This window comes from Tetrao urogallus (assembly GCF_951394365.1).
Source record: "Tetrao urogallus genome assembly, chromosome: 2".
NCBI classification, from domain to species: domain Eukaryota; kingdom Metazoa; phylum Chordata; class Aves; order Galliformes; family Phasianidae; genus Tetrao; species Tetrao urogallus.
In genome coordinates this window covers 70,609,443-70,632,489 of record NC_136814.1, presented here as the reverse complement: position 1 = coordinate 70,632,489, position 23,047 = coordinate 70,609,443, and the positions used below count along the sequence as shown (strand labels likewise).

The following is a 23,047-nucleotide window of genomic DNA, read 5'->3' as shown; positions in this document are numbered from 1 at the left end:
TTTGGTGACTATGCACATAAGAAACATTCCAAAATTTAGGAAGAGGATGAAGAACAATGGAAAAAAAAAAATACACAAGCTAGATTTTAAGCCTGTGAAACTGGCATACAATCTTTAAAAAGATGATTGAGTTACATCCAGCTCGAATCTTTCGGAAGTTTGATACCTCATCTAACATCAACCCAGCATTTAACACAACTCTGTGAAACACAATCAGGTCAAGTTTAGAAGTACAGGTGCGCGCACACAGCACTCCAGCTACTCACCATGACGCAGCTGCCCAGGCTGAGGTGTTGAAGCTCTGAGCAGAAGTTCAGGATACTGAGCAGGGCTGTTTGCTGCCACAAGGGAATGCATCAGAAGGAAATATGGAACGTGAAACAAAGAGAAGAGGTCAATTAAGCATTAAAGGCTGTCACTGCATTTCCTGAAACACAGCTCAAAACTCTGTTACAGACACAACAAATGCCACTTAATGAGTCCCCAGGTAATCTGCCCATTGATTGGCTTAAAGTAACAGTAATCATTACAAACCTTTACACAAGTCACTTTGGATGTGGTTTTGAATTGCCCTGAAGATACCTATCCACTCATGACCTATCAGCTCATTTCCCCCAGGAAAGCTGCTGAAGAATAAGTGTGGCAAGTTCAAACAACCGGCAAGGCCAGACCAAAATCACAAAGGGCTGGTGACACACCAGCAGAACAGCAGAGCACTGACATTCTCTCATCGGCCGCAGCCTGATGGAACTGCCAATAGAGCAGCGCAGCATTGGGACCGAGCTGGTGACTTTAATGTCAAAGGAGTCTCCATGCTGACAGGGATGCTGACAACCATTGAGCACCTGTCACTACCAGCATGCGGGCTGAAACAGATATAATGTGTACTTTACAGTCATGTTTCTGCCATTTATCACAGCCATTCTTTTCAGAAAGTACTGCACGTTACTCAGCCTGAAATTATACTGGAACGCAGATGTATCTTACAAAATGCTAAGTACATGGCTATTCTGTTCTATGACAAGTGAAACCTCATGGTTTTTTATTTGCATTTCTAAAATAGAAAAAAGACTCCTCTGCATTGTCTGTAGCCATATTCTGTTTTGTAGTTTGAAATATAAACAAGTGCAGAGAAGGACACAGCCTGGGATTCAAAACAGAAATATCTGTGCACCATACCTGAAGCATTTACCACTTAATTAGTTTTTGTAAGCTTGAAGACTACAGTAAGTTCCGTAAGATAACTAAAGTCTGTGTATGTATATAGGATACACAACAGTGTCTCTCATACACACAGAAGAAAAAGAAGCAGTATACAAAGGACAAAATTAACTGCTAACGTGTACAGTTTCTACAGGAATACCAGTAAACTATTTGTAGACATGTGAACTATAAAAGATACCTATCTATATATGCTAATATAAAGTCGTTTGTTTTCACAAACCTAATGGTAAAATGCTTTACTGAGTTTTTTCAGTCATTATATTCCAAAGAAACTCAGCAGGACCATTATCTTTTTTCATGGCACTGTGAAGAACTACGTGATCCCTTGCACTGAAACACTGGCAGATGCAGAACACAGACAGTGGGTAGAGTATTCATGAAGACCATTCCAGACATCTAATTTAGGCATCTCAAGGGAGCAATTAGAAACACCCAATACTTAACATGGATAGAACTTCAGCTGCCAGCTTGGCCTTCTGAGATTTGATTTCCCAAAAGCAGCCTGAAGGTTGAGGATACAAACAAGCCTTCCTCACAAACATCTTTGCAGAGGTCTTACAAAGCCACTGTCTGCTTGCTCAACTGACTTTCATTTATGTTTTTAAAGAGAAGGGTAAACTAGGGAATTAAACATAACAGCATTAAAAAGTCATTATAAAAGAGGTAACACTTAGGAGCACTTTAAAGCTAGTAAATGTGTAAATATCCAATGTGTTTAAACTAAAGTACTTATTAAGTAAGCGCTTTATTTGGAGCATTAAAAATGAATAAACGAGCAACTCTAATAGAGTGAGACATCCTTTATTCTTTTCCTCCCTGAAAACTCTGCGCTTTAGAACCTACTCAGACTTCCAAAATAAATAAATAAATCCTTACATCTCTCTATAAATCTTAAATATCAGAGCTAAATGCATCAGTCTCTTAATATCCAATGCTAAACAGGTTTTCCTCCAGGTGACTCTACAATAAAACTGAATAACTCAATGTATTTGACCACGTTTTTTTCTGCAATAGTTTCTAAAGTGAAATTTAAACAATGGCCTGAAAGGACAGAAAGCAGCAATACTTTTCCTTAATTGACATAATTCAGAAGCATACAGATATGCTGAGCAGACTGAGGACGTAAGATCTATTCCATAATGACACTCCCTTTAGGGAAGAGTGATCTAGGTAAGGAGATCAATATTCATAGTGATCTTGATCACAAAAATAAGCTAATGTGAACAGGAATTTAGTGACTCTCTCAGAATACTTTAGTCTAAGGGAGTCCTTCCTGTACTATATGCACTGAGTCCACATTTTCAGAGGTCTTTTCACAACTTGTAATAGCTAAAGTATTACTTTAAACAACAATTTAAAACAAAAAAAAAAAAAAGAAAGAAAAAAAAACAGGAAGAAGATAAGCACCAGAAACGTGAGTAATAAAAAAGCATCATGGTAGAACACCATAGCATACAATCACACAGTCTGCCAAATCTAGCCCAAGAGTAAACAATAAGTTACTCAATAGTAGCTACACTCAGTGTAGGTTAATTCTTCTTCTGGAGCACGCACATGCCTCAACACAAGAAAGCAGACTTTCTTCAGAAGCTGTGCCTGTTCTCCCATAACTGGAGGCTGTTTCTGCATATGTCAAGAGGAAAAAAAAAAGAAAAACAAAAAACAACCACTTTTCTTTGAATATGCCTAGTTGAACCTCAGTCAATTGCAAATACAGGTGGTAAAGGACATCAAAATAGCAGGAAAGAATGGCAGCTCACAGAATACATATGCACTGCACATCAAGAACTATCATTGTAATAACCTGACTCTGTTTCAAGCCATCTGTCTGTACAATTCATCTCTCTGACTTGTCTTGAACACAAGATGAGTGATAACATTCCTATGTAAGCAGAGAAGAATGAGGCAATCACCTGACCTTGAAGCTGTAAGGCAGGCCAAACCTCAGATGGCAGAGCTCGTTATAAGAGGAGCACAGGCCACCTAAATTCTGGACCAGCAAGCTTCAACTGGAGAGAATCCAATTGCACTTCTCAGCCAAGCGGAGGCTGTCAAATCAAAGACTCCCCACATAACACTTCATTTGTGAGCTTAGTAGCCAAGATATGCATAGTTTGGAGACTTTCTAAGGTTGCCCTGTAGCAAAGGTAAGGGCTGGTTTTGTACCGGCTCTCCTTCATGCATGCTCAAACTGCAGAAGGAAAACAGTAGACACCTCAGTGGTCCAAATTTCTTCTGCCATCCAATCAAAGCAGTAACTGGTGAACAGTCAATTTTTATAAGACAGCACAAACAGCAGGAAGAAGAGTTCTGAGCAGTCAAATAAGATCCTATTATCCATTTCCAGGAATGGTTTCTAGATGATGAAAATGCTTACAGCTGAAGTCATGCACAAATTGCTTGAGGAGAGAAGACTGGCATGAAGCTGCACAGAAGGATGACACGATACTGCTGTTAAACACAGCCTTTTAGAACAGATTATAGAAATATTTTAGGGCACAACAGTTAGTCCCAAACCTCAGAAATGGAAAGGAGACACCCTGAAGAGTCTCTGAAGTCTTTAAGAACAGGCTAGACTAACGTGTCAGAAACGACATCAACAGAGTTGATCCTGTCTTGGACAAGAAGAGAGATTACCTTTTGAAATCCTAACTCATTCCACATGAGACAAGAGAGTTCTGCCCAAACATGAATAAGTCTTTCATTTGGTAACACAGCTGGCCTGGAACACATTTCTGTGCTATGCATACCACAGTTAAATAGCTGATACTGGACTAACTTCCATCCTACCTGCCTTTGTAAAGACCTTACACATCACATGTACGTTCTGACTTGCAAGTTGCAAGAGTGCAGCTGGCTTGAATGAACAGTGGAGAAATCAAATATTGGTGACAGAGTAATATATCTAGTAAGGCTGAATCCCACTGCAATTTTTTCAGGACTTTTTGCATTCATGATCCAACCAAAAGTGCAAATTATTTCTGATGTTGGTATGATAAGGAAAGCATCCAAGAGATATCCTGACATTAGTATCACTTAACAGAAAAGCCCCTTCTGTCTATAGTACACTTGGCTCACTCATGAAAGATGCACTTTCAGTCTTGGACCATCTACTCGCTGCAGTTTCACCGTCAAATAATCCAGAATATAAAGCTTTTTACAAATACAGAAGACGGTTATGGTACACTGGCTCTGCCATAATAAGAACATCTCGCCTGTGGAATACTAATGGAAGAACTACAGAAAAGATAACATAGTTTTACTTCTAAGGTTGGGATAGGTCTACATGTTTTTATAAACTCTTTACAGAAAGATCTTAAACTTCTTCTACTTTTAATGCTGGGAACAAAAACAAAAAAAAAAAAAACAGACTGCTTTTTTTCCCCTACAGTGCAATCAGAAGAAACGTGTCTGACATAGACTGGAAATTCTTGCAGCCCCCTCAATGAAGCAAGACAGCCTAAATCCTTTACAAGTCTCTCTTCTCCTGAAATTTTTCCTTTTTTTTTTTTTTTTTTTGAGTGAAGTAAATGCTGACCAAATCTCAAATTCTGATAGGCTGCTTTCTCCATTCTTTAAACTAGACTTCCCTTGCTTCCTATGTTTTTGATCACTGAATTACTAAATCTCTGGCAATCACACATGAAAAATTCTGAGTTTTGCATGAATACATATTTCAACATTAAAATTTCAAGTTAGGAGTAGAAAAAAAGCTTAAATTTCTTCCCTCCATAATTGCCTTATATGAAAGGACAAAGTTGTTATTATTTTTTCTTATCAGTTCCAAATGACAACCTCATCTCAATGTTCCCTGCCCCATGCCCCCAACCCTGTTGTTTCCGCTTACGTTCACATCGTTATATAACATTAGTCTCAGGCAAATATCAGATAACATGCCTATATTTGCAGGCTTACCACAATGAGAATATTGCATTTTTCCATAATATCAAGGAATTAATTTAAGAGAGTTCCTAAAGACCACAATTTCTTTTCTCATATTTCAGTTACTTATCTCTCCTTTAAAAACGCATCTTGAAGAGCCCTTGCAGCGAGTTGCTCTTGCATATGAGTTTTTGCAGTTGTTATATTTAATAACAGGTGCTATCACAGTATTTACTGATGATTGCAGGCGTCATTGTCATCTTATTTTACCGATCTATGTTAAAATATTGTTTAAAACATTTGCTTTCAGGTTAGAATCAGGCTTTCTAGAACTATATTAAACAATTGTACCAGCTAACTTTTATACAACTTGATTCCACAAGCAATCACCTTTTTATAAAGCAGAAAGAAAATTATCAAAAGATTTGATCAGACAAACAGTAAAGATTTACAGAACCCCAAATACTGAGTAGTCAAGCAGGAGCTGTCACATACTGTTTGTGTACAAGTCAAATTCACATTTCTCAATGCACTCAGCTAAAAAAGTTGATATAGCAATCAGACATTTACTACAGGACATCAAAAAACAGTATACATGTGATGCAACACAGTTATACTTTGGAATGCTATTAATCTGACAGAACACCTGACAACAGTATTCCTTTCAGTAATAACTAATAACCTGAGAGAAAACCCAAAACACAAGTGTATTAACTGGGCAAGCAGGAGATAACTGCAGAGTACTCTTAAGTGTTCTACCTTCCTAATAGAAGTCACAGTCAGTGTCCTGTCCCTTAAAATTTTGCAACAAGAAACAGATGGAAAACTGGAGATCTACAGACTACTACAGACTAAGGTGAGGCCAATGAAATGTACCATCTCTCTCAACCCTTCAATTGGACCCACACTGTCCTAAGTTGAGCCTTCAAAATATTCTCAGAAATTCATTCACAGAAACCTTTCTCTACTCATGATGTGAACAGAGGCTTTCCTTTTGTCCTCAAAAGGTTTAAATTTACAACAAAGTTGTTCAGGCCCACAAACTTACAGTTATTTGCTTGGGAACAGATTTGCTCAAAACAACTCAGCCTTCAGCATACACATAGTAAGTGCTGCCTCTACTGCTGCAAATACAAAACTGCTTCATTGACAACTGCCTTGTTCTGCACAAAAAGTAATACAGCACAGCAATTACTGTCATGCAGTCAAAAAATAAAGATGATAAAGAAAGTAGCAAATGAACATACTATACCTACCCCACCTTGAACTCCTATAAGAAATACTGTTTTATTATCAACCAAATTCAGCTGCTTCGTCTACCAGAGCAAACACCTGACATATCTTTTAATGCAAACACTCTCGCTGCATCATTCTGGACAGCTGCAGTACCAACATTGTCATTATCGTGAGATGCACTCAAAGTCAAATAAACTGTTCAAAGGTGAAGAACAGAAAAACAGAATGATGATGATGGCTGGCAGCAGAACTCAAGTCACAGTGAGAGATGCAATGGGCACTGTGGCACAGCTGTGGGCATGGCCTCTACCCCAAAAATCACGCACACCTCCTGCGCACTAAGCATTCTCCACTCAACAGGCAGGTGAAGCTTTCCTTCACTGCTCTCAACCATTTCAGGTTTTGCTTTGTGACATTTTGAAGTTCTGAATTTCATGAGTATAGAAACCTCAAAGTGGCTAAGGAAACAAAGAAAATCTTTTGTATGCTCTGCTGGTAAAGGAGTCCTGTAGAGCACCCTCTGCATAGCCCGAAGGAAGAGAAGGAGAGCGTGCTACCTGGGGCTGCCCAAAGGCCACACTGGCAGCACACACCTCCTGCATCCCACTTCCAGGGAAACAAGAAACTCCTTCCACTGGGATAATGACCTTTCTGAAAGCACTGATAACTCTTCCCCTAAAAGAAACATCTTGGATTATCGTCCTTTGCACTATAGTTTCCCCTCTCACTACCACAAACTCTGCCACATATAGCTCTTGCCAAGATATTTCAGGAAGTGAAGATAATTGCTTCTAACTACAATAAAAAATAATGAAGACACTTAACTAGATGTGAACTCAGCTTTGGGGCTTCCGGAAATTTCTTAGTGAATAGCAACCACTATGTGCACCTGTGTAATGTGGAGACAAATAATCTCAATGGCAGCACATCACTGAATTCCTCTTTTGAACTGCAGCTATTACTATACATGACTACAGTACCTTTGGAATGGCAACTTATTTCTGTATGTAAAACCAGATGAAAGGAAGTTCTAATACAACTCCTTGCAAGAAAAAAAAAAAAAAAAAAAAAAAAGATAACCTCATAATTTGAACCCATTGTCAGCAATGGAGAAAATTCGATCCAATTTTGGCTTAAATAAGTAAAAATACAGAAAAATTGTTATGAGTATTTTCCATCAGTCCTTTAAAAAACAATATATTGTAACCAATTTCTTACTTATCACAGTCTTAATCTTTCGTCAATGAAGTTCTATTTCATAGTTACAACAAAGAATGCTTTATTATACTAGAACTTCCTGGGTCAAAAAAGCACACAAATAAGAAAACTCCCTGATCAGCAGGCATCAAGGCCCTGTATTGCCTATTTGTCACTGGCTCAATTCTCTTCTAAGAACATACCTTCTAGCTAGAAGCTTTCACTGTTTTTCTGTTTTAGCAACTCTTAATCCTAAGGATTTGTGCCCAAGCCAATGAAATTTTATCCAAGCTGAAAAGTCTCAGACAACAGTTGTCAGAAATACAGCATCACCCATAAGAGGTTACTTCTAAGACATCTGATTTTATGTCAGCATTAACTTTTCCATTGCTCATGACATAAAAAAAAAAAGCAAGATTCCTATGTGTCTTCCAGGTATCCAAAATCCTCCAATATCTTTTCTAACAGTGGCCCAAATTCTGAATTTGCTCTTGTTCAGAGATATCTTGTTATAACTTGTAAAAACAATATTTTAAAACGTGTGCAAAGTCATTTGTCCAGATGATTTTAAGTCAGTTCATTTTGTATTTCAATTTGTATCTCTAATACAAGCTTTAAATTTTTTCTTCACGTGCTATAAAGAATTCATCATACCGTGCAACATGAAATATACAATCATACATTAAAAATTACAGCCAGCAATAATGAGAATGAAGTTTTTCTACTGTAATTGTGGCTTTGGTTTCTTTAAAATAGAATTTTGACAGAGCTGCATGTATGGGTGAAATACCTCGTAATAAGCATTACATCAAGATAACGGACTCAAGCCATAAAGACACGCATTGCCCATTACTGTACACAATAATGCCGTCTTTGTTCATTGTGGTTTTTAAATACATCAATGCCAACAAGTGCTTAAACTATGCTGAGAATATGCTCTCAATGAATAAATGCTAAGGAGTCGTGTATCAGCAAATACCAGAACTTCCAGCACAAAAACTCACAAATATAATAGGGGACTTGAGCTAGCAGAACTTAACATTTACAAAAAATTGGGATTTGTTTCTCAAAGCATGTTACAAATTATTTCAAGCAGATGTAGAATCAAAACCTTTATTAATGAATTTAAAGCTCGGAAAACAGCTGCATTCAGTGCAGAGAATCATAGTGATCTAAGAATTTTTGTTTTGCTTTTGTTTGGCTTCAAACAAGTTAGCAGAAGTCACTGGGCACTCCTTGAAAAACTGTGGAATATTTTCATGGTACTGGGAGCTTCACCGTAGAAGCTGGTAAACAGAAAATTCCACTCAGTACGTCAAGGAAATAACACTATGTATTGCCTTAAGATTCAGCAGGGTTAGGACCAAAGATCATAAACTCTTTCAAAATATAAAAGAGGTGTTTATCATGCTGAAAGACAGTAAGTAGAACAACGTCAGAATTGCGCATTTCACTGAAAGCACGCACTTAAAATTTGGAGCTTACAGAGACAGTATGTTTTTTTAAAGAAAAATCTGTTCAAAGGTAACAGCTAAAACAAGAAACTGCCAAAAGGACTGCTCAGGTGATTACATAATATGTTGCAAATTTTCAGTTTGTTTTCCTATGTCTCACGTGTAAAAATTAATTTTCTGCAGAGTATTTTCCCAGAACTTATCTTTTAGCATCATAATCGCATAAGCAGAAAAGTATGAGTAATTTAAATGTCAGTTTGTCCCTTTTTCCATTAAAAAAGAGAAAGCAAGATGTAGTCTGAGTAATAGGACAGGTAATTTGTTTTTATTTGAACACTTCTTTAATGTTAATGCTGTACCTTATAAAGCATGATGCAGGAACATAAACAGCTTTACGATCATACAGACAAGACAGACAGAGAAGGTTAATTCCATAATCTATGTTACTTAATGACACACCTAAATTAACAACTAGAAGAACATGCTGTACTGTTTAAGCAGATGTGCTCTAGCACAGTACTGCATTTTCAACAGGGACTGATACTTGCAGAGAAAGAATATAACCCCTTTTACACAGGCATCACAAATAACAGAGGAGTACTTCTTCAAATGTCAGCAAAAGCTTTAATTCCTATTTCTTTCTTTTATTTTTCTCTTTAGTGTTGCCATTTGGGGCACACAGAAATATGATCACTTCCATTAAATAATTCAACTTGCGTTTACTTTGATCAGCTGTGACAATAAATTCGTCTGACTGTTTACAAGCGTAAAAGGTATCGCCTTCTCTATTTGATCCAGTTTCACTACATTTCAATTTCAGTGACTGTGTCTAATTGTGCAGCAAGATGCACAAAAAGAAAACTGTGATACCCTACAGGACACCCCATTTCAAGTCAACCTTTTACTTGTATCACTCCATATTCATTCCCTCTTCACATTTTCACAACTGCTTCAATTTCTCCAGAAGCACATCATCCCAATCCTACATCAAGGAGATTAATAAACAGGGATGCCATCTTTGCATCACAATAAATAAATAAATAAATAAAAAATAAAAAATAATAAAAATTACATGTTAATATTTATGATAGGACCTGAACCTCTGCCACTCTAGAATATGATGTGAGAAGAAAATTAAGATAAAAAAAACTTGGTTTGTTCTTCAGAGAAAAAAACAACAAGCTACTAATTTATTTAAGGAAATGGTGTACCAAATGGAATGAAAGGATTTTTTATTTGCCTTTTTCTTTTGAATTCTGAGAAAGAATTTCTGCACAGAACCATAGCACACACAGCTTAGCTCATCTCACCTTCTTACTTTCTCTTAACAAACACATACTTGTTAGCAGTTTTCTGTAGTTGATTCAGAGCCTCAGATTCTTCTCTCTGAGCAGTTCCAGCCTTATTCCAATAAGAATATAATGCCAAGTTACTGATTAAACATTAGAATTGCTCCATTGTTTGAAGCTCCAGCAAGGAATCAGCAGTAGATATTTAACAAAAAAAAAAACAAACCAAAACAATAAAATAACAAAAAAAAAAAAATCAAGAATGCTAAGTTACAATTCTCTGATGTGTTTTAGAGAAGTCTAGTTTGCTCCAGAGCACACTGGATCAAACTATCTATCTAGTCTTGTTTGCACGTAGTTACTACCTAACATACTAGTATCAGACGAAGAGCACAGAAGGAAAAGCAGCCTAATTTTTACAGAAAAAAACAGACATTTGTATGAAAAGAAAGTGAAGGGGAGAAAAGTAAAGTGATTTTTATTGAACTGTCACTTCTGTAACCCTAATCCTCTGATTCAAATACTATGTTACATTTTCCTTTACTTTCTCACCTGTGAGGCACAGTGTATATTGGTAAAAAGCTTCATAATAACAAGCAACATAAAAGCATCCTGTCCAACTTGCCTATTTATGTCTCTAAAAATTTCTCTTATATGTTTTGTAAGGAGCAGTGCTTTTTATTTAAACTTATTTAAAAAAAAATAAGCGAATCCCCAAGTTTGATTGTGAACAAATTTTCTTGTCAGCTACAAGCAGGCACTTGCTCATACACAAAAGTCAATTTAAAGCTTAAAAAAAAAAAAAAATTTTTTTTTTAAATCAGGGAATCTTTACTATCTGCAGCCAATCCAATTTCTTCTCAGCAAAATGATAGCTGAGAAGTGACAGTCACCAGTCAGGTTCAGAAGGTATTTTAGCTGCTGCTCTATTACAAATGTGAAATCTCAAACTAAGTTACTTGACTAAAATCAAGATTGTTCAATCATCAGTAGAAACAAAATTATACAATCATAGAATGGCCTGCGTTGAAAAGGACCACAATGATCATCTGATACAATGATCTGAGATCCTTGAAGATGATTTCTGCCAGAGCACAGAGATGACCAGTACTTTTCAGACTTTCTAAAAAACCTGCACCAATTATCTCTACTACAAAGCCCACACAAAATGAGGGAAGGAGATTCACCCAAGATTTACAGAAAGACTACAGAGCTACAAACACAACAGATACACCCAAGGTAGAATGAATCAGAAGTCTATCCAAAAGCACTTAAAAGCAGGGCTGACCAATTCTTTAGTTTGGAGAAGAAAAAAAAAAAAAAAAAAAAAAAGGTAATTGTTAAGTATGTAAGATTTCAAAACACAGACTAAATACCATGAAGTAATAAATTATTAAGGGACACTATTTTTGCTGTAATTGCCAACAAAACCTATAGCAAATGCCTACAATTCAAGATGGTTGATCTTCTAACTATCTTGCATTAACTCTAACACCATTACAACTAGCTAAACCTTGGATGAGGAAGCACACAGAGTACCAAAAACAAAAAACCAAACATAACAAAACAACTTGAAGCGCGTGCTGGGCATTAAAACACTTTTTCCTACCTCCACTTTTGTTCGGTAAAGAACGAGACGCTTGAGGCTGCCCACTTTGGCTATGTGGTTGAAAGCTTGAGGTGGTATCTTATCACATGATGAGAGATTTAATTCCTGAAGATTAGGACACATTTCAGTAATGACCTCCAAACATGTTTCATTGAGGAAATGGCCACAAGACAACTCAAGACGTACAAGTTCAGAGCCACAAACTTTCAAGAACCTGCAAAAAAATTCACATTTCTGGTGAAAAATAAATCTTTGAATAATGTTAAAACTGTAAGCATGGTAAGCATGGTAAAACAGGAAATACTTTCTTCAAGCAATGAAAAACCTACAGACCACAGCACTAATTCAGATATACATCTGAATTAATTAATGTAAAATATGATTAGGTTAAAGTAAATTAATCATAACCACTCTGAAGAAATTACTTGTGAACCCAATCTGTACAGATCCTGAAGAGCAAACTAATGAGTTGCTGAGTTAGACATCACATTCGAAAACTAAAGGTGGTCTGACAGTTAACACTGTTTCATCAGCATTAGATACCATATGTAACCTAGATATTATAGTTTTAGTATAAAACAGTATTTGACACATACATTTTAAGAAACACAAAAGACTATATTAAGCTATACACGATATGAGAACACTGATGCCATTAAAGCAGCTGTAGAAAACAATTCTACCTTGAAAGCAAATTGCAAAAGCATCACTGCAAGGGGTAAAGAAAAACAAAGGTTTTGCTGGCCTTGAATATTCAGTTTAGAAAGTTGGAAGATGCTTCCTTTTTGCAATTTGCTCCCAGACAATGAAGGCATTACAAAATGACACTAAAGAATAATGAGGACTTGATGTCCCTTTCTCAAGATGCACATTATTAAATCTTCTTTCCTTATTTTTCATTATACACTTATGTCTACCTGTTATTCATGATCATCAACTTTCCTGATTCATCTTGCATGCTACCCAGCTCCCTGCCTTACTTTCCATTACACAGATCCTATGCAACAGGGAGAGAAAAGGAGATTGCAGAGTGCAACCTCCACTCCAGGAAGCTTCCAAGAGTCATCTGAAACTTCAATTGACCCGATCCAGAGCTGGGGTCAGCAGCACCTCAAGTGGAGCTTGGAGTAGGTGACCTTCAGAGGTCCCTAATGTTCATGAGCTTACGGAAAGTGACAAAGAGAGGCTCTGAGAAAGAGAGACAGAGCACTTGGGGGTTTTGCTAAGTATGCTCTTAAGTGGCATTCAAATCTCTTCCATTATTTTTGTGCAACACCACAGTCTCTCTTCAGAATCCATTTTAGCTTGTAAAAAGTAATCAAACATCAAGCAGTTATTTGTTGTTTTCATACCAGATACCTTGAATTCACTGGTAAGCTAGACCTGTGAGCTTTCTTACAGAAGAGCGTCAGAAGCAAAATGACTTGACAGTTCAGCAGAATTAATACCAGATATCTAAACATTAGACTGCTATTTCAGACCAGCAGCAGAGTTCAACACTGTCGTGAAGAAACAGGAAGTAGATTCCTTGGAACTTTGAGTAGAGACGTACTGATTCACTGCTGATTGCCAATTAGCCAATTCCTCTCTTCAGTGAGTGCTTTAACAACACATTCATATGGCTCCTTTCATCAAACAAATCACTGGGTTTGTTCCAATGGTGATAGTTTCCATAAAACCCTGTCAATTGCCATTTATTATGCCTCTAGCTTCCAATTTGCTAATGGATAAATATTTTATTAACTATTCCATTACAATAATGGATGTTAGGTTAACTGCCATATAATTTAACAGGATTCAGCCATTATAAATATTGCTACAGATCAACACTTTTCTTCTCCTGTCAGTATTAGAAGTTAACATTACTAAGTCAGAGAAGCATTCTTTGATCCCTTAGACTTGGATAAGAAAAAGCACACCAGCTTGAAGAGTTATCCTGGTAACATTTTATCTTCATTATACTTAGAACACAAGGACTGAGCAAAACCAGCAATAGCAATGAGCACTGCACTTATTTGTGACTTTACTTCCTTTTTAGAATAAGTTATTTAGGAGACATTAAGAAGAAATTAAGTCGAGGGCAGTAAGGGAGACACAGCAGGGTATAAGAGCAAACTGACAGGCATGAAGGGAAGCAGTGAACAGAAACAGAAAGGGAAATTTGAGGGAGTCAGCAAACAACATTGCAGAGTACAATAGTCAGTACTTCTGAGTTCTCCCCATCCTCTGCTTACACTGCACAGCCTGCTTGGGGCAGGTTTTTCTAAATTCTTTCCATGCAGATCTCCAAAGGCTTATAGCAAGGCAGAACATGGGTTCTCAGGCTTTCCGAACAGAAGTGGTATTTCCTTCAAATTCCCGAGACTCAGCAAATACTGGAAGGCTGCCTGGCAATGACTTACTTCAGAACAGCATCTCCAACAAAAGCACTTGCTATCCAAAGGAATGCTTCCTCACATACCTCTCCTTTACTCACTGAAGACTGAATGTATCCCACTTACAGGATCTCTTTCTTTCTGCAGTCACTCATCTTATTAGTCTTTTTTCTTTATTACCAGTGCTTCAGACAATTTCTGAAGTGATTTCCTTTCTTACCTATTATGAAATAGGATCAAACAACCTAGAAGAATCTAAATATGTACACTTAGTTTGCTAGGCACTACAACAGAGTTTTAAATTCACCTTCATTCTAAACTACAGTATTTCAGTCTTTTTGTTTATTTTCAGAGAATCATAGAATGGCTTATAAGTTGGGAGGGACCATAAAAATTATCTAGTTGCAACTGCCCTGCCACCCTTCTCACTTTCCAGCACTGCTTTGATGTTCATCTCCCTCCCAGCTCTATCCCACCTTAGACTTGGAGAGTGAGTTCTGAAATCAGTCTGTATCTAATATTTCCTATGATACAAAATTAAAATACCAAGGTAAAAGAGAAGCACTGTTCATGCCAGAGTTGACTGCCTAAGACCTCCCAAATAAAACCCCCCAACCACTTTTAGACATGTACTAAAGAGGGTTTTGAACACACCACATTTGCTCTAGTGGTTATTTTACAGAATCATACTGTTTGTACTACCAATGATACACAGAAATCTGCACGCAGAAGTCTGTTTCTAAGCTGTCATCATCATTCACCTGTTAAAAACTCAGAGCAATTATTCAACATCTTGGTGTTTACTATACCTCCAATCAACCTGCTTCACTTTTCCTATACAGGTCTTATTGTCCCATGCTGACATTCCCATTGCATGAACAAATTCACTGCACACCTCTAATGCCAAGAGGATGCATTGATTATGTGAAGTTTTCTGTGAAATCTTTGTTTACTCCCTGTCATTTTACATTCCAGACACTTGAGATTGCTCAAACACTTGCCTTTCACTTTTCTGTATACTTTTAGTGCAATCTAAAAGACAAAGTTCAGTTAATTTATATTATATGCTGAAATGAAAATTTTATGATAGTCATTTTTAGCCCTAAGGAACAGATGCTATCAATAAGTTAAAATACCTTCAGCTTTGCCTCAGGATGTTCATATGCCTGAAGCATTGTATCTGCTCATGATAACACAAAATTTGCTTCAGTCATTTCTTAAACTACTCTTTAAAAAAAAGTTTCTACTTCAGTCCACATTTGCAGGAAAGCACATTTGGATTTTTTTTTTTTAAGCAGCACACATTTATACAATTCACCTCTTCTAAGATTCATAAGAAAATATGGATAAAAACATTCTAAAGATATTTTCCAAAATAAAACTCAAGCAAGATTACCAAATCAATAGGCATCTACTTGCAGAAATCAGAATCTAAACAGGACAGCTGGAAGAATCAAACTAATTCAAGTGGTTTTCAACTCAACAGTGCAAATTTTAATACCAAGTACTGAGAAAAGTGCAAAAATAAAACAAAAGGAGGCTCCGCAAAAGTTAAATGTTTCTTATCTACTGAGGATAAGGTAATTAGGTTTTAGCATTTTGTTGACTTTATACTGCAGCAATTTGTTGTGTTTGTAAAGTTACTTAGGAATTTCATTTAGAAAACTACTTTTCCTCTCTTTATATGGACAAACATAACATGGTCTTTATAAGTAAGGTAATGGTGTCCTTCAGACTGTTACAGCTTCCAGGCAGAATTCTCTATATTTCCACTGCAGCGGCTTGACAGCTGTTCATGGTTGCTTATACAGCAGCTTACCATAAAACGGATCACAGAAACATAAAATGGCACGGGCTGAAGAGGACAGTGATCATCCAGGTTCAACCCCCCCTGCTATGTGCAGGGTAATCAACCACTAGACCAGGCTGCCGCCCAGAGCCACATCCAGCCTGGTCTTGAATGCCTCCAGGGATGGGGCATCAAACCTGAAGTACTGGAACAAGCAATGTAGGTTAGTTTGAGCCTCAAGTTACAGGAAGACTTTATTGTTTTTAACCAACTAAACCCAAAATGAAAAACAAACAAACAAAACACAGCTCATTACTCTACAGGACACCTCACTGCCATACCTAAAATTTTATTTGCAGAAAGAAAGAATACCAAGAACAGGAAAACGTCAGAGAAGCATAAAGAGAAGCCAGCAATTGTTTTCAGAAACACACAGTGAGCAGCAAGATAAGATTTTACATTAATAAAGACTTCACATTAATAATATAGTGGTAATGTCCTCTGCTTCCATACGTAGAGTCATAAGTATTTCATTCTTGCAATGGACAATTGTAAATCAAAAGCATGAATAAGTTTTCAGGAAGGTATCACCTGGTAACTGAGAAAACAAGCAATGCATCCTCCCCGGGCGATTGCCAAACCTCCTCTATTGAAGGTAAACTGAAGAGTAAACTAAAAAGAAATAGAATTCCTAAAAAAGTCAAAGTAATTCCATTCTTTGGAAATTCTGGTTTGGCTAATAAATCCTGGAAGTCAGGCGAGGTGAGAAATGTCTAGAGATCCAAAAGGAAAAGCTGGGAGTTCATGACTAGCATGTACTGGATCATGCAATTAACACGTCACGGAGATACAGTAATTTTAGAAATGCTGACTAAAAGTAAATGCTATTATTTTAGTAGTAAAAAAAACAAACAAACAAAAAAACAAGAAAGTAAAAACAGTTAATTAGTTAAAAGATGTTTTCAACTAACTGGAAGCCAAATATGACAGGATTGCAAGTTCACAATTCGCTGAGCTTAGACATTTATTTCTTTCAATGCAACGCAAAATTTTTAACAACACTGCTTATTTAAAAGAAAAAAAATGAAAAATATCATATGAAGACACACATCTTTAAGTTTTCATAAAGACCAACTTAATAAGCTAAACATCAGAAAGCAAACACTTCACTATTTCAGAGTTGAATTAAAGCTTATACATTTGTATTCAGCATAATCTAACGTGAAATCCAAATTTAGGAGATATCTTGTATCCAATTCAACTAGGTGATGCCCATCTCCTTTATCTCCCAACAAGAACAAAAGAGCACAGCACAGGGCCGTTGGGTTATACCTTAAGGTCAGTAAAAAGGAAGTGACATTCTCATCTTGATGAAGTATTTCTTCAAATGATTGTCCTCTAGTGCCTCAAGGAAGGCACTCAGACACCAAAGGAAAGAAAACGTTCCAATACCTTTTAACCTTTTAATTCAGAAAACAAATGAAAGCCAAGATATTTTTAAATATATTAAACATTTCTGTCTCTTATCAGTCAAGTTCACCCGCTGTTGTTGATTATCTCTTAGTTGAAACAGCAATTTTTGTTTAAATGAAATGTGTTGATAAATGCTGTTTAACTAATGCAAATGAGTGAAGCAGCAAAAAAATGATATGTTAAGGAAGCAGAGAACACTGATGTTATACAGAGAAGAATCCCTGCATATTTGCTGCTTTAATAACCTATAGCATAGACATATTTTCAACTCAGTGTGAAGACGCACACGCAAACCCCCTGCTTTCCAAAAGGACTAATGTTTTAAATCATTTTTATGAAAATATTTGCATTTACATTGCACTCCAGTGATTACTTAGGGCCCATACCTTGTAACCATGCACTGTAATCAGTTTACTACTGCAGCCATTCTAATACAGTCCTACTGATGACTCCTTTGTACACAGAACAACTACAGATGCTTTCTTCATAGGATGAATTTCCTATTGCTTAGTTCTCATGGAGTCTTTCAGAATCCCAGAAGAAAGCAAAACACTTCTCCCACTGGAAGAAACTACTCAATCACAGGCAGTTTGGATCTTGCAGACTACAGACAGAAAAGACTCCTACTTCCCTATTTAGCACCTCTTACTGTTTTAACGTCCCCTCCCACATCATAACAATCACACTCTTTTTGGTAAATCAAAGACATTTCCTGTCTTTTAGCAAGGTTTCAGTTACTCAGTGACAAAGTGCTGTGCAGCAGCTCTGCAAACAGCTTGTCAAAATACTGACAAACATTTAGCACTGACCTGCTAAATCCAGAAACAGAGATGGCTCCCCTGTTTCCAGTCCAAGATAAATTCAGCCACTGGATGAGAGTGCAGCGAGACTGTAGGTGCTCCAGAGATGTGTCATTAATTCTTGCCCAATAAGGCTGTAAACTGAGATGAATGTACTGCAGAGGATCACAGCAATGTTGATACAGCAGCTTACAGGTTTGTGCTAGTCTACACAGGTCTGGTACTGTAAGGTGACTCAAAATCAACTGGATGAGCTATATTAAAAACAGGGAAAAAAAAAGGCACAGATGGTCATACAGCACTTGAAATGCTAAGGAAAATCTGCAAAGGAATAAGAAAATGCGTTCTAACTTCAAAGAAAGGTAAGTTCTTTTACTTAAAAGTAACTTCTCAAATAGAACATTGATTAACTATTAAGTAGGATTGCACTTCCTTCTCGATTTGACAACATAATAAACAAGAAAGGGAAAAGCAGATCAGCAAATGAAAGTGACAGGAAGCTTTCAAATCAGAAGTTTCTTTACCTACGCTAATTTAAACAGTAATATATATGTAAACACCATGTTTACATATTTCCCTTCATAATGTCTGTACTTTCATTGATCATAACACTGTGCTGGGATCCTCTTTATTCTCTGGATTTAGTTATAAGGTGGTAGCATAGTTGAAGAGTACATGATAATCAGATCATGCCCCAGTTTCCCCACAACCTGAATTGATTTCAGAGTTATTCCTCTGCACCCTTCTCTAAAATAAATAAATAAATCAGTGTTTTGTCTTCTACCTGGTATCCTTTTCCACTCTCCCACCAGTGCTGGACTACGCAACAAGATAAAAAAAAAAAAATCAAATAGATTCAACTTGTCTTTTATGAAGTAATCTCTTATCTGGTTGTATGCGAGAGTCAAAACTGAGAAGTACCACCCCTTTTTGCCTTTATCAAATTGAATCATCTCAGCTTCAGAATAATCACCAGCCCTTCTCACTAGCACCACTGTATACCTTTTTAAAAAGACTTTTTACACTCAGATGAAGAAAAATCCCATCTCCTATCAAGCTCTGGTTTTCTTTCTGAAGAAAGATTAAGAGAAATACACATAAGTAATCACTTCAGGGAATAACAAAAACCTTGAATAAAAATTTCTCCCTTAGCTTAGAAATCTGAGAGAAAGCACTCTTGTAAAATTCTGTCTAAGAATTACGTTTAGTTTACTGTGGCTCTTTCACAGCTATCAGCACCAGCACTCTGGTTATGTAATTAAGTGAGTAAATCGCTTCCAAGCAGAGGAGGAAAACTAACTCTCTTCAATGAATCAGTGAGACAGTGTAAATTAAAACAACAACAGCTTAATCTGAAGCAAGCCCTATTACTTCTGACTCAGCCCCAGATTTACTGTTTGGACATCAAACATTCCACATATCTACGAACTCTTCAGCAACTTAACATTAAATCCAATGCCACAGAAGTGCTTGCATATACTGAGGTTTTCTAAACCTTGATTTCAAGTCTTCTTCCCAGTCCTAAAAACACCTCTGGCTTTTTACCTCTGCTGGAAGCTGAAGACCAAGGCAGACATTACCACATAACACCACTCAACAAAAGTCACTTCCTAGACTGACACTTCGGTTGCTGGCATTTTGATACAACACATCGCAAGCTGACTAGGAGCTACCACACATGTGATCCCAAGCTAACATCTGGGGGTTATTTTGCTTTGTTCAGACCTACTGTTCAAGCTTAGAAGTTGCTGCTACATCCTGTTAGCATGTATCTAAATACATACACATATTTTAAAGATCATCTATTAACTTTGAACAATTTTTCAATATTCTGAAAACAATTTCAAGCTGTCCTGCAACCTTTCAGCTACTTTGTATTCTGTAATCCAACTAAATATCTATTTTGTCTTCTCCCTCAGACTTTTCCAATGTTTATTTATTAAGTTTTCTATAGCAAAGAGCTCAGCCATTATAGCTGCAGTTAGCTAAATTTATGTCTACAATTAATTTGGTATAATTAATGCCTGGTACAGAGAAACACTAGTTCTGTTCATTGGGGAAAAAAAAATTCTTTATGATTTCTGAGCAGCAAAAGTAATGGTGAATGAAACCACAGATGCCTCAATATACTTTACACTCACTGATAACTTTAAAGAGTATTTCATAACACAGAGATACTGCAATCCTTCCCACCCAAGATGAAATATCTAGGATTAAAAAAATTTAATGCAATACTTCATATTGTTGTAGTGATAATTTTTTTCTTGCTTTTGATTAAACAAATATAACAGGACCCAAATCTACATGCTAATACCCATTAACCACTGCTGGCATCTGTCAGCAGTCTGCTATCTGCGTACATATATCCCAGCACAGAATACCATTTGATACCACTGCGTGTGATAAAACGTGCTCCCATTGTGCTACGCTGTGCTTACAGTAATTCCATGAACACCACAGAATGGAATATCTACTTTGAAAATCTATTTACCACATTGTTTCCTGCCATCACATTTTAGCTTTAACTCCGGATTTATGAAAAATTATTACAACCATGGTTGTTTCACACTCTTATAAGCTGTTCAGTAAAAACACAGATAATTGGAAAAATAAAAAGAAAATATAGCTAAAACAAACGCTGCTTGCCTTTGATGGATCAAAAATGAAAACAGAAGTACTTTCTGTCCCATTTCCAGGCAAAACACACCGTGTATGTCCAGATTCAGAGATGTGATGAGATCAATAAATGCTTGAGAGAACATCCAAAAATTGGAGGTTTCCAGATAGTAACTCTCAACAACCCAGCAAACATCAACATACGAATTCGCTGTGCTGTCTGCACAACAAAAAGACCCTGAGTCATACCTGATTTGCCTGCTGTTTTTGTTTAAATCATTGCAGTCCCTGACTGTAGCATCTTAAACATTCACCTTCATTTTGAATTATAAATTCAAAACATACATCTTCAAAAAACAGAAATCTCATACAGTGCAAAGTTCACTTATAAGCTCAGACAGGATCTCCATCACACACTTCACACACAGGATAAAACCGCAGGCACAAAGCTTCTAATAGCACTTACCAATAACGTTTCTCCAGCTTTTTTTTTTTTTTTTTTTTTTTTTTTTAATATGAATCACAGCAAGAAATAATCATTTATAACTAATAATACAATTTCTTTGGCTAGAGTACAATAATGCAGAAATTGATTAGGTCAGAAGACAATCCTCAAATGTTTGTCAATCCTAAAAGTTCTGCACTATGAATTTCCTCCTTCCATTTTTCTATTTGAGCCCTTCCAATATGAAAACACATCGGCCTATACAAACTATAATTCAGGAATACTTATTTTTTGTTCTGCAGCCAGAGCTGCCACAACTTACTCTAAAGAACTAGAGTTGACATCAAGAAATGCTCAGATAAAGGATCTGTGCACAAAAAGGAAAAGAAGGATGAAAGGAAGCAGATGATGACATCCTGTGACTACTGGCATTCCTCAGCATAGTTTAAGAAAACACAGTCCCTTGTTCCGTGATCCTATAGCTTGCATGCTACCATTTTAATCTCTCCTTTTCTTTATTCTACTCATGTCAAGTTCAGCTGCACCAAAGCATTTTATAACACAAGAATACAAGCACTCAACCCCTCGGAAATGAAAGGCTGAAGGTTTTAACCCCCATCTTGATGTGAAGAACAGAAAGCATCTTACTGATAGACTGATAGACAAATTATCAAGGCTTCAGAAAGACTAACGCTGCAAAGATCTCCACGAGCCATCACTCAGAGCCTAGTCTGCTACAGCAACTGGCAGTATATTAGTCATTACCTGAAGGGATCTCATGCCATATGGTGATTAAAAAGCTTAAAACAGCCTTTAAGACCCTTGTGAGATTCTCAATCCAAAGAGAGGCACAAAATCTTACAAATTATCTGAAAGCCTGCAAATATTTACTCTTGAAGCATTTGTTCTGGAATGATGCAAGAAGTTTACTGGGAGGAGGGGGGGGGGAAAGCATATGACTGAAAAATGGTCCTGCTTATTATTTCAGTTCTTTTAAGCATCAGTTAAGGGCCTTACATTTAAGGGCTTGCATTCAATGCATCTCTTACATTTAAGGCCCTTCCCTCATGGAATGCAGGTGTCGAATCCACACTTAGTGGAAGAACTCACTTTCCCAACAGACACAAATTGCTCATAAACCTTGTGTTATTCTTTTTTTCTGAAGCTGCTTACAACAGCTTCAAGGGATGACAAAGATCTGATTCTTTTATTTCTTTATACAAATTTTCAAAACTGCATGCTGCAGTCCAAAGTATTTCTCTTGCTTTGCTAAGGAGAACAGGAGTTAAGTTCTCAGGACCTGGTGTACCATAGTGAGTCTCACACTGCACACACAGCACACCATGGCAGGCATTTCTCCCCTTTATTGAAGGCTCTCAATTTGTTCAGGCTGCCAGGTCTGAAGCACTCTGCAAATCTGAATATGACAAAGGCCTTATTCCTTCCACCTTACAAGCAGCACAAGCTAATCAAATGCAAAAGGCAAGGACATGAAGATGCTCCTACAAAATCCTCTCTCAACATTAAGTTAATTTTGAGAACAAGTACTCTACAGATATTAAGGATGTTAAAAATATTAAGCAGCGCATGAGCAAGGAAGGAAAATTCTCTCATCAAGCTCTTTGCTTCTAAGGAACTCACTGCCCCAGGATGTGAGC

At 36.9% G+C, this 23,047-nt stretch overlaps 1 protein-coding gene across 1 annotated transcript in view; it reads right to left on the bottom strand.

Moving 5' to 3' along the window:
* FBXL4 (F-box and leucine rich repeat protein 4) overlaps window positions 1-23,047 on the bottom strand; it is a gene marked incomplete at both ends in the record, with an annotated part of 45,606 nt that overhangs the window by 9,749 nt on the left and 12,810 nt on the right. Inside the window, 3 exons of the mRNA XM_079550042.1 lie at window positions 267-338; window positions 11,892-12,105; window positions 18,338-18,582. Coding sequence (XP_079406168.1) covers window positions 267-338; window positions 11,892-12,105; window positions 18,338-18,582 — 531 coding nt within the window. The remainder of the gene's footprint in view (window positions 1-266; window positions 339-11,891; window positions 12,106-18,337; window positions 18,583-23,047) is intronic.